Source organism: Akebia trifoliata, chromosome 4 (genome assembly GCF_017979445.1).
Source record: "Akebia trifoliata isolate Shusen 1 chromosome 4, ASM1797944v1, whole genome shotgun sequence".
NCBI classification, from domain to species: domain Eukaryota; kingdom Viridiplantae; phylum Streptophyta; class Magnoliopsida; order Ranunculales; family Lardizabalaceae; genus Akebia; species Akebia trifoliata.
In genome coordinates, this window is record NC_141378.1 from 29,248,208 (window position 1) to 29,260,550 (window position 12,343).

Sequence of the window (12,343 nt, forward strand, 5' to 3'; positions counted from 1 at the left end):
GTGCCACGAAGAAAACGAAGAAAAAAAAAAAAAAACCAACTTACTTAGTGATTCGAGAATGACGTGATTGGTTCTTTCAGATACGATCCCAATGGCTTGTGAATGTACGTTGTCGAGAGATGAGGACAATGAAACAGATGCCCGGATGTGTACTGTGATGATGTTGTGACAGCAATTAGAAGAAAAAAAAAATTGAGCCGAGAAGTGGCTGTACTAAGTGCAAGGAACACGATGGTTGAAAGAGATAGCTCTCGGGATACTGATTGAAAGTGGAGATGGGAATAAGTATTGCAGTAATACCGCAGGGGCGTGGTCTTGTCATTGTTTGTTGAAGAAGAAGTTGGGCAGCAAAGTTGCAGGGGCGTTGAAGTGGGGGAAGAGAGGAATGAGTTGCAGGTTTTAAGGAGATGATGGAGGGGGCAGCAGGGGATGAGGACGTTGAGTGATAGGCTTGTGAAGGCTACTGTTGTAGAGGATGAGGGCTGGAAATGTGAGGGAGGGGAGGGCGTTGAAGATGCTGGCTGGGGCGTTTTTGGTTTAACAGAGAGAGAGGCTGTAGAATCGATGGAGAAGAAGAAGATTAAGGAACTGAGTTGCAGAGGCGAAGTGTAGAGAAATTTGGAGAAGAAGACGTGCAGTAAAGAGGAAAAATGTGAGAGAGGAGAAGGTTGATGGCTGGGCAGGGAGGCGTAGCTGTTGGAGAAGAAGAGACTAAGAGAAGATGAGCAGGGAGAGACCTCTCCAATCAGCCAAACGATGTTCCCCTCTTTTTTCTCCTTTTTTTGAAGAAGAGAAAGTGCTCTCTTTAATATAAACGAAATTTCTATTTTGGTTTATTTTTTTGAAAATATTGTTTCCTTTTTGCTTTATTCTTTACACGTCTTTCCCTTCTTTATTTTTTTAATTTCTTTTTGGAGAATGATGGTGAGACGATCTCATACTACTCGTACTTTGTTTGTCGAGTTATGGTTGGTCGATTGATTGGTTAATTATTTTATTTCAAATTTTTGTTGGTTAATTAAATTCTTTTTATTTTAATTTTGAGTTTTATTTGTTGATAAATTTTGAAATTTTGGGTTTGGTTAAAAAAATTTAATTTGATTTTTAATTGACCATTTGATTTCGATTTTATTTGGTTGGTCGATTGAATTTGACTTCAAATTTTAAATTTGTTGATTAGATTTTGGCAGAATTTCAGTTTAACTTTAATGGTTGATTAATTGATATTTTTTATTATGGTTGATCAATTTAAAATTTTTTTATAGGATTTAATTTATTGATTGTGTTTTAATTTGATCGGTTGAATGGTTTTTAATTTGTTTTTTATTAATTCGATTGCTTGATTAAATTTTAATTATTCGATTGTTTGATTTTGAATTAGATTTTAATTGTTTAATTATGAATTAAATTTTAAGTTTTAATTGTTTAATTTTGAATTAAATTTTAAGTTTTAATTGTTTAATTTTAAATTTGAGTTTGATAAAAATTAAATTAGATTTTAAATTTGATTTTGATTTTTATTACATTTTCCTAAGGATCGAGATTTCTAAGTTGAGTTTGGAGGTCGAGGGGCATTTCGGTCATTTTATCAATTTTTGTAGATTTTTACGAATTTTAGCGTGAAGTTTCTTTCAGTCCCGACATGATTATTTCTAAGTTTCAAAGTCATGTTTTCTTAGCGTAGCGAGGTCTCTAGGTTATCGAATTGTGTAGCGAACCTAAACGTACGTGCTTGCTAAATCGGGTGTAATGTGTAGCGATCCTAAGCGTGCGTAAATTTCTATGTCAAGTCGTAACGAGTAGGGGAGATGAAAAGAGTGAAAATGGGAGGAAACAGGGATAATACTCACAAGCCTTCGAGTTCTTTACGATCATCATTAGGAATTCACGGTAACTAGGTGACGAGTTGTCGAATTAAGCATATGCAAAAATGGGGTGTCTACAGACGCGAAGTCTTGTCATCTTCTCGAGACACGTATCCTTCTTCTAATTAGCTATCATGATTCTCTATCATTGCCTCCGCTCTTAATGAATTGATGCATTTAATGTAGTATCGCTTCAAATATTTTTTTGACGACTGAGACAAATTATCCCTTATATGTGGCTGTCCACATGCCCCATTAGCGTCTATATTGCATCTCAGGCTACGACGGTTAGGTTGGATTAGGCTATCCTCATAAGTGTACGTACTCCTTTACGTTCTCTTATAAATAAGTGACTTGCACTAGCTTTTCCTCCTACTGTGTTATTGCCTGTGCGGTTTCATCTTTTTGTGTCTACAACGTTTTTTTTTCTCTCTGTTTGCTTCACCGTCATCTTTACCTCTCTTAGGCTGAGGTAATCTTCTATTCTTATCTTTTCTTTTTTGCAAACTTAATTTCTCAATGGTTTCCGACATGACCCAATTTCGAAGGAGACTATATATCATTGCATTTGTATCTATTTGGGTTTGCAAAGATCCCAAGAACCCTGATGAGCGTCGTCAAGGGGAAATCTGGTTTACGCCGGCCAAATCATGGTTGGCCTAAGTTTCCCACTTTCTCCCTTCCTCAGAGAGGTATTGAGTAAAATAAACCAGACCCTAGGACAAATGTCTGGTAAATTTTACCACTTGGTGGAAATAGTGAAAAAAATGGGTATAACCCCCAATGACTTCCTCTCCAAATACAACTTGAAAGCTATCCCCCAACGCCTTGAGTATTATTCGTTGTCCTCCAAGAGTGCAGCAATCGCACTGGTTCCATCTCTCCTTAGTGTTGACAAATGGTGATACAAGGACCCCTTGATTGTTTCCAAGAATTGAGAGTTTGCCCTTGGCATTTCTCGTGAGGGGTTCAGGGTCCCTCAGACCTTCTAGGGTAAGTCCAGCTTTTAGACACCTAGTTGCATCCCATTTTCTGCCTTGTGTAAAGTTTACTATAACTTTGACTCTTTCCCTTTTTGTAAATTCTTCTGCCCTTTCTGTTTTTGAGGCTAGGAAAGAGCAGTGTAGAGCATCCAAATATAGGAAGCTAGTGGCAGTGGGTCTCCAAACCAGGGTGACCGATAGAGTGATCGAATGAGATCAGACCCATCCTTCCCCTTCTTCTTTGTCTCGGTCACTTGTATGATGGGCTCCCTTTGATTCGGCCAGATCTCTGAAGACTTTTCTTTTCCCTTTGTCTCTGTACTCGTCCTTCATTATCCTCCATTTCCCTTAAGGTTTTTCGACGTCATTAATATTGACCTCTCGGAGTATCCTCTCTCCCTCACCCCTATCGTTAAGGCGATGGGCATGACTTTGTAGCAGTATAGCCCTTTCTTGGTGATGAATGCCATCTTCTCTTGATATGTTGGACTGAGCTAATTGTAACCATAGTAGCCATCCATGAAGGATAGCTTTTCCTGACCTGAAGTAGCGCCTATTAACTGGTCAATGTTTGGCATATGAAAGCTATCCTTAAGAGAGACCTTATTTAGGTTAGTAAAGTCGATACAAACTCTACTTTTCTTATTTTTCTTTGGCACTGCCACTATATTAGCCATCCAATTAGGGAATTACACTTCACTGATAAATCCTGTTCTAATCAGCTTGTTCACCTTTTCATTATTTACTTCTCTAAAAAGAGGTGCTAGTCTTCTTGGCTTCTACTTTACTGACCTCACAGCTGGCTCAACATTTAAGTGATGGTAGATCATTTTGGGACTGATCCTTGGCATTTCTTCTATGGACCAGGAGAAAATGTCCATGTTCCTCCTCAGGCACTTTACCAGTTTTTTCATTTCCTCTGGGCTTAGTTCTGCCTCTACCCCAATCTACCTTCCTTCCCCCACATCTACCATCTAGATGTTCTCTAGGCATGGGGGCTCACCGGGCTCAACTTCCCCCCATTGTAATTGCTATTATTGAGTTTTTCCTCGGAGAGCTCTTCCTTGCCTAGCATGCACACCTGGGGTACTACTTAATCCCCTCAGATGTCCTACATCCCCTACAATATTGGGAATCTCAGGATCTGGTAGTATGTTGAAGGTACGACCCTTATCTCATAGGTCCACCATCTGCCGAGTATAGCATTGTAAGGGGAGTTCACTTCGATGACCATAAAGCTAATAATCAAAGTTATCGGCCCTGCCTACATAGGCAAGACTATTTCTCCCCACAGTTGGCTCATCCTCCCATCAAACTCAATCAGAGGGACTTTTGCTTGGGTAAGTACACTTCTATTGAGACCTATATTCAGAAAAGTTGAGGTATACAAAATGTTGATTGAGCCACCGCTGTCAATCAGCACCCTTTTCAGAGTAAAAATGCCTACTTAGAGGGTTACCACCAATGTGTCATAATGTAGCTCGTAAAGGTCATGATCTACTCTTTGTAAGGCTCAATTTACTTTGTGTGCCCACTCCTCATCGTATAGACATGCACAAGGTACTTTGCCTGTTACCTTTTGACTCTTTCATCAGTCTTGTCTAGGCTTGACCTCTTAGATTCTTGCTTTAGGATAACGTGAATAGCTGCTGCCCTTCCAACCCGCCTTTCAACAAGTGGTTGATCAGGCCTTTGATTCTTATTTGAAGGAGGATTCTCTCTCTATCTCCTAGGCAGGTCCCTCAGCCGACCTTGTTTTGCCAATCTCTATAGAAATCTTCTTAAAGCTTGGCACTTGTTGGTAGTGTGGCCCCGTACCTCTCATAGTATCGCTCATCTTACTTTATTTGATCTCGAGGGAGAGGTGTTGGCCACTCGAAATATGACTCATTCGCGATGAGGTGTAGGATTTCACTAGAGGCATAGAAAAGTATGTCCCTTTCCTCCTCCACTCTCTGTCCTACTCAGGCGGTTTCTTCCTGCTCTGTTGTTGTGGCTGTTATTGTTTGCTAAGCTTCACCATAGTATCTATGACTTTTCTCTTTCCAATTGAATTTTGAGGGTCATCTTCCAATATGATATACTTTTCCGCTCTTTCGAACAGTTCACTTAGTGTTTCTGGTCTTCTTTTCACAAAAGACCTATATCCTGAACCAGATGGCAAAGAGTTCCTGAACGCCACTACTTCCATTCTCTCATCACAACTTTCTAGGACTATCTCTTCTTCCTTGAATCTTCTCGTAAATTCTCTTAGGCTCTTCCTCGATTGGATTCTCATGTTGAGCAGAACATCCACATCTCCGCCACTTTTCCTGTTGCCAATGTAACACATTACAAAGCTCCTTAAAAGAAGATATTGATCCACATGGAAACTTATGAAACTAGATCAACGTGTTTCCTTACAAACTAGAAGGGAAAAGTCTGCACATCAAACCCTCGTTCCCTTCCCACAACATAAGCATCTGTTGGAAGTGGAATAAATGCTCTACTAGGTCCTTCGTCCCAAAGTAAGGGGTGAAATATGGCGGCATGAATTTCTTTGGGATCTTTTCAGCCAAGATCTCCGCTGTAAAGGGGGATCTCTGAATACCCCTGATGGCTTGCGCCACTACTATGCCAATATCTACACTTTTCATCGTCTCCTTCTTCTTTTGGATTATCTCTTTGATCTCCTCTCGAGTCAAACCCACTGTGGGCTCAACTCGAGTAGTAATAGTGGCAGCTTTCATTTTTCCTACCCTAGTTAGGTCTCGTGGTTGAAACCTGCCTTCTGTATTTGAGGCATAATCATCTCCAACAAGAGGCTGAGGATCTCGTAGAGGGAGATCTTGTCTTGCTTACTGTGGTTATCAAGATGCTGACTCAGATTTCGATTCTGGTCAGCCAAGTCGTCCATCTTCTTCTTCATATCCTCTTATTGTTTCCTCATATTTTTAACAGTACCAGAAAGTGTACCACAGGTGGGGGTGCATTGACTTTGATTGTTTTAGTGGATCTCACCATTGTTTCGATTGAAATCAATATACTATTGGTGTTACCACAAATGGTGCTAGATTTGTTGGGTTAGATTTCAGTGAGCGGTGCTGATGGACTTTGCCTCACAGATGTGAAATTACTCCTTCTACCTCCTTGCTAGTACGTGGTACCTGCCAAAAACTCTCTAACACTCAAGTTAGAGTAGTAGAGGAATAATGGAAATTAGTAGTTATACTTTCAATCGGCCAAAAGATCCTTAAGCCTGTGCATATTGTGTTATTTATAGATCATTCCTCTGAATTAGGTTTCCCCTTCTTGCGAGAGGTGATCCCGAAGAATCTCCTAATTCCCAAGATTCTAAATAGAATGGGAATCTTTTGGATTGGATATGCTATATTGGGGAGATCTCCTCCAAGATCTCTAGGTTTGATGTGAGCAAACCAAAATTACGTTGACCATGTCTGCTCTACTTGGCAAACTAGGTCTTGTTCAGTGCTGTGCTGCCCTTTTATCCAGACCAAGCACTCTCTACCTTAGCTTGCCCATTTGCTAGGCAGCGATCCGTATACTGATCTGCGAATGGTACCACGTAATCGGCTTGGACACGTGTACGGTCTGGATGATTGTGCGAATATACCTTCTACAACAAGTATTTGAGGGGTTCCAACGTTTTCCAAGATATATAAACATTGGGGTGCCAATAGCATTAATGGGTGTCAACCCATTGACTGAACCATTGTTTTTTTATGGCCTTGAAATAGAACGGCATAGTCCTTTCATGTGAGGTCGCGAATTCATGTCTCCCTCTAAACAAGGTAAAGCATAGAATTTGTTATGACTACTAGGTAGTTATTCCATAAGTGTGGAGTAACTTAATGAGTCACTCCCAACCAATACTAAACCACTTCTTTATTCTCCTTATGTGGAAACTATCTCATCATTTTAAATCGTACCATTAGCATGAACCAATAACTCCCACTTGGTGAAACTTAAAAATAATATTGTTCAATTAATGACTTTCTTTGGTATACCTACACTTTGTCTTAATCATTAATAATTTATACACCCAGATTGTCATCGGACTAAATAGACTTACGTGCGCTTGTTTTTTGCTCCTTTCTGATCACATCTTGTTCTATATGATAGATCCTTATATCATATTGAAGAAGTCTTCATTTTACTTTATTTCAAGTAAACGGCATTGTATTCCCACATCTAAGGATTTTAAGATCCATACCTTAAATTCTACGACAAACTCAACCAAAACACATCATTATATTTTTTCGGATTTGGATTTGAATATACATGTATTCGAACCAATTACTATCCATTAATAGCCTTAATTTTTCAACCTATATGGTAAATTTTTATGACTCAAACCTCATATTCAATCCATCATTTCCAACCTTTGCCTTAATCCTTGGTGGAAAATCCTTGATTTTTATTTTTCAAAATTTTCATTATATAGTACTTGTCAAAAATTCCTATCTTATTCTTGAGGTTTGATTATTGAAGCAGATAAAATCTTCACATTGAAGATGAGGGAGATGAGGGAGAGAAGAAGATAACAATAACTTATCCACGAGGTCGAAGATGACTAGTTTTGGGAAAAAAATCAATGGTTTTTGGCACATATGCTGACGGCAATGAAATTTAAGTCATTTTCATTAATCTATTATAGAAGAAGGAGATTAAGGGGACATATCATCAATTTGAAAAAATAAAAAAGGGGATCCGAAATATTCACTAACAAATTAATTTACAAGTTTTTGTCCTTGTTGATTAATGAATTCTTCAATTTTATAACTGTTAAAATAATTTATTTTTCTTAAAAGGGAAAGACAATTTTATGGGATGCTCTGCTGAGATATCCTTGGCTTCGGAAGACAACAGCAATGTTTGGAAGATTTGTGAAGCTTCCCATGTCAAGAAAAAATAGTGGAATAATGGCTGTGAATTTGGATGGGGAAGTGATTGCCTTATATTCTGATCTGGGATTGACATTGGTGACCACTGGGTTCAAGATAGGGAATCATTTATTCTACGGCTCACTAATCAAACCGTACATTGGTCGACTTGATCTTACACAATATGCTGCATAATTCACCTTTATCAATAACTATTTACTATGCCATGTCATTTTTTTTTCTTTCTTTCTTCTTCTTGTTGTTATGGGATGAACTCTATGTCTACATTATTACAGATTTTTATCATGATGTAATTTGGAATCATTTTAGAGATTTCGTAATGCATCTTGCAGGTGGGACTTTTTCTTTGTAAATCCCCTTAATTGTTTGAAAGTAATTTGATGGTCAGTTTTGAACTTTTTCTTTCTTAAAGCAGCCCCGATCCCATTTCAATTGGTGAGATTGTTGATTCAAATTGTCAAGATGGACAATTCAAATCATTGAGATCAACCCTTTTTTTTTTATATTAATGTTTCATTTTTTTTTTCTTTGTTATTACGGGATGAACTTTTCTACTCACAATATTGCAAATGTTTGTCATGGTACAATTTAGAATCGTTTTAGAAATTACTTAATGAACCATGCAGGGGAGACCTCTTTTTAAATCCCCCTAATTTTTCGACAGTAATTTGATGGTCAATTTAATTCTTTCTTAAAGAGTCTGATGCCATTTCAATTGTTGATTCAAATTGTCGAGATGGACAATTGAAATTATTGAGATCAACCTTTGTTCAAATTGTCGAGATCGACATGTTGTGATTTTTTAGATCAAAATTGTAAATTGTTGATCTCAACAATTGAACATAAACCATAAAGATCAACATTCAAATTGTTGAGATAAATAATTTGATTTGTTGATCTTGACAATTTGAGCTTGCTAAAGAGAAATGGAATTGTTTCTATGTCATGCTTTCAGATTGATCGTGTATTTGTCAAATTTATTAGAGAATGCTTGGATCCTGGCTGAACCAAATCAATGATCCTCTTTAAATATAAGGAGTGGATAAATGACATGTTCGAAGCACGACATGAAATCCAAGAAGAATATCACACTGTTTTTTATTATTATTATACTTTGAAAGAAGGCAAACTTGAATCCACAAGTACAATTTATTGGAAAAAATTGAAACTTTTTGATAATTTGAAGAAAAATTTACAAGCAAAAAACCCCCTTCCGATGATTGAAATAAACTTTAGACTTTTAGTTTGACTCCACTTTTACTTTCATACTTACCCAAAATAATAAAAGTTTTCAAAAAGTAGAAAATACCATGAAACATAAATAAATACACAAATAATCTTAAAATAAGAGATTGAATCGGAATACCAAATTCAAGATAAAATTTACTAAAATAACGAGATTTAAATTCTGACTAAATTCCCCCCCTCCCTCAGGCCAAAATGAAGAAATGAGAGACAAAATCTGCAAATTAAAGAAATATAACATATTCCAAGAAAACTTCTATTTATAATTGAAAAAAGGGATTATCGAGCCTTAACTACATGATGGTTGAGATTTGTGGAAAAATAAAAATAGATTACCTAAAGATTAGTTCCGACGGATACATAACTTCTTAGGGAATCCCTAACATCTCAACAGTCATGTTGATGGAGAACCACAACCGATGGGTTGAGGCTAGCATTTTCCAAGAAAAAAAATGTAAATTGTAGAAGGATATTTTCAAACCTCGACCCACACTTGAAACTTTTCACCAACATGACAGTTAGGATTTGAGGAAGAACGCAAATTTCTTAGAGATTAAATCTAATATTCAAGGGACTAGTACACTTTTTCCTTCGGTTACATTTTTCTCTAGGAATCATTAACATCCCAACGGTCATGTAGATGGAGAATGATAAGTGACAAATATTTCATATTTCATCATGGTTTTAGGGGTATTTATGCAATGTTTCTTTGTTTAACTCCGGTTTTACATGTGAAGTCATGCATTATGTTCATTTTAATGCCTTGCACATTTTTTTATTATTATTTCATGGCATATTTGCATGGAATGGCATACAACTCAAAGATCTTAATCATGTACGATATATTTATTGAACTAAATTCAATTGCATAAGAATTAGAGGAACAAAGACACAATTGAAAGCCCATTGTAATCAAAAAGAATTTCCATGAGTTTAGAACCAACTTGGAGTCCCACTGGCACATGACCATTGTGGCATGGTAGTGTTATACCTCATAATGGGCCCATTCACAGTTCGAGCCATGGTACAAATATTTCATTTGGGAGTAGACACATAGACAACAGATTCAGTTGTGAGCCTAAGAGTATGAAGATTTGAAGGTTGAAAAAGTCAAAAAATCAAGAGAATTGAAAGAAAAGAAGCAATTGCAAGAAGAATTGTAGACTCAAAAGCCAATAAAAGTGATTTTTTTAGATTGTAATTTATGGTCGCTATATATAGTGACCAAGGAAGATAGTGTGGAGGATATTTTTCGAAAAATGACACATGGCACTTATAAGATGATTCTGTCGAATACCCAACCGATCACAGGAGATCAGAAGAAGAGAAGAAAGTCAACTTCTTAAATCGAGATTCAGAAGGTCTTAAAACGAAAGTTCTGAAACCTCGTATCCCCGAAAATTAGAAACTTAACCATATTTGCGAGAAGCAAGGGAAATCCCCAAAATGGCGAAAACGGTTGAAACGGAAATAGCATAAATCATGAAAGAAGCCCTTATAAAGAGAAAAACACAAGGCATTATGAAGGCATGTGATTTCTCCCTAAAAACCTTAAAATACTTTTTTTTTCTTGTACCAGGGATTTGACTTAGGCGTCGGAGAGGTGTCGTTGTGTAGACACCCCATTTTTGCATCCGCCTGATTAATCAAGTCGTCAACCCGATCGCAAATGTTCCCAATGATGGATGTCTATTCCAATGCTTTATTTTGTTACTAGATATGTTTCAGAAATCCGAATGAGGTATCTCGAACTGACAAAACTTAGAAACCACGCTACGCTAGGAAAATACGACCCCAGAAACATAGAAATCATCATCTTGCAAACCAAGAAGAAGCTTTACGATAAAAATCACTAAAAATGACTAAATTACCAAAATACCCCTAACATCAAAACAACCCTAGAGCCTGCATTACGCTTAGGAAAACCCACTCAAACACATAAAACAACAAATTGAAACCAAGTAAACCACTTCACCAATTTTCACAAAATTTGATAAAATTATGAAAATACCCCTTATAAAGTTCACGACCATTTCATACAAAAAACTTCATAAATGACAAAAACCAACATTCCCATTGAATTCCTTACGAAAAACTGATTCCAAAACATCCTGGAACATTGAAAAACGACTTAAAACGTAAAAAATCCTCTCCGAGGGCAAAATGGTAATTTCACAATTTTAATAATTAAAAATTTCAAAATTAATAAATAAATCATTAAATGATGTAAAGTGAAACATTAATAAAATTAATTATAAAATTGAAACCAAAAAATTGATCAATGAGGCTTTCAAGAAAAATTGTTGATGGTTCGCAAGATATTTCTTTAAGGACCCCTCCATTTGGGGGTCCAAAGAATCAAAGATATAATAGAGGGGAGTTCTACAAAAATTTAAAGTCAATCAAGCAAGACTAAAGTCAAGATATTAAAGTTAATCAAATAAGATTAAAGTCAAAATTAAAGTCAATTAAGTAAGACTAGAGTCAAGTATTAAAGTCAATCTCATAAGACTAAAGTCAAAACCCTAAATTAAAACCCTAATCTAAACTAATCGAGTCAATCTCATAAGACTAAGGTCAAAACCTTAAATCAAAACCCTAATCTAAACTAATCAAGTCAATCTCATAAGACTAAGGTTAAAACCCTAAATCAAAACCCTAATCTAAATTAATCAAGTCAATCTCATAAGACTAAAGTCAAAATCCTAAATTAAAACCCCAAAGACTAAGTCAAAACCCTAATTGAAACCCTAAAAGAAACTCTAATGCTTCTAAAAAATTTATAAATAGGAGCCTCCACACCCTATTTTCGTATCAAAGAAAAAACCTTAGGAAAAGTAGGTGAAGAAGCCTCCACAACCTCTCAAAAACCCTAATTTTGGAGCCTCAACTCCTTACCTAACACCCATGCTTTGATTTTAGCCTAAAAAATACATAAAAGCCTTTCAAAAACACCCCAAAATCCATAATAAATTCAAAGCACCCAGATCCAAGAAGGAGATACCTTACCTCGGAGATCAGAAATCAGATCCGGAGATAGAATGAAGTAAGGAGTACGGTACAAGGAGCATTTTCACCAGATCTGAGGGAATAGAACCTTTGCAGATCGAAGGTAAGGTTTTTATTATTTTTTTGTCTAGGTTTTGTCATTAGCAATGTAGTTATATTTGGGATAAGTAGAGACCGGCATTGGCCGGGCGGGGTTGGTGCCTAACACCTTCCAACCCCGTAATGTGATCCCCGGATTCAGTTTTTCTGTAGTAGATTAGTTTTTTTATCCGTTTTAGAGTCAGTTTGGTTCCTAGACCGTAGTAACTAGGTGGCGACTCCCAAACCTCAAGGGTCA

At 36.8% G+C, this 12,343-nt stretch overlaps 1 protein-coding gene across 2 annotated transcripts in view; it reads left to right on the forward strand.

Moving 5' to 3' along the window:
- Nucleotides 1–8,055, forward strand: part of LOC147404682 (protein STRICTOSIDINE SYNTHASE-LIKE 7-like) — a 32,678-nt gene extending 24,623 nt beyond the window's left edge. Inside the window, exon 4 of one of the 2 annotated variants that reach the window (XM_086440742.1) lies at nucleotides 81–444. In XM_086440742.1, the coding sequence (XP_086296868.1) occupies nucleotides 81–158 (78 nt within the window). In that variant the 3' untranslated portion in view covers nucleotides 159–444. Of the gene's footprint in view, nucleotides 1–80; nucleotides 445–7,659 lie in introns of those variants that run through there. The other variant, XM_086440740.1, reaches the window with a different exon arrangement.
- The last annotated feature ends 4,288 nt before the right edge of the window (nucleotides 8,056–12,343 follow it).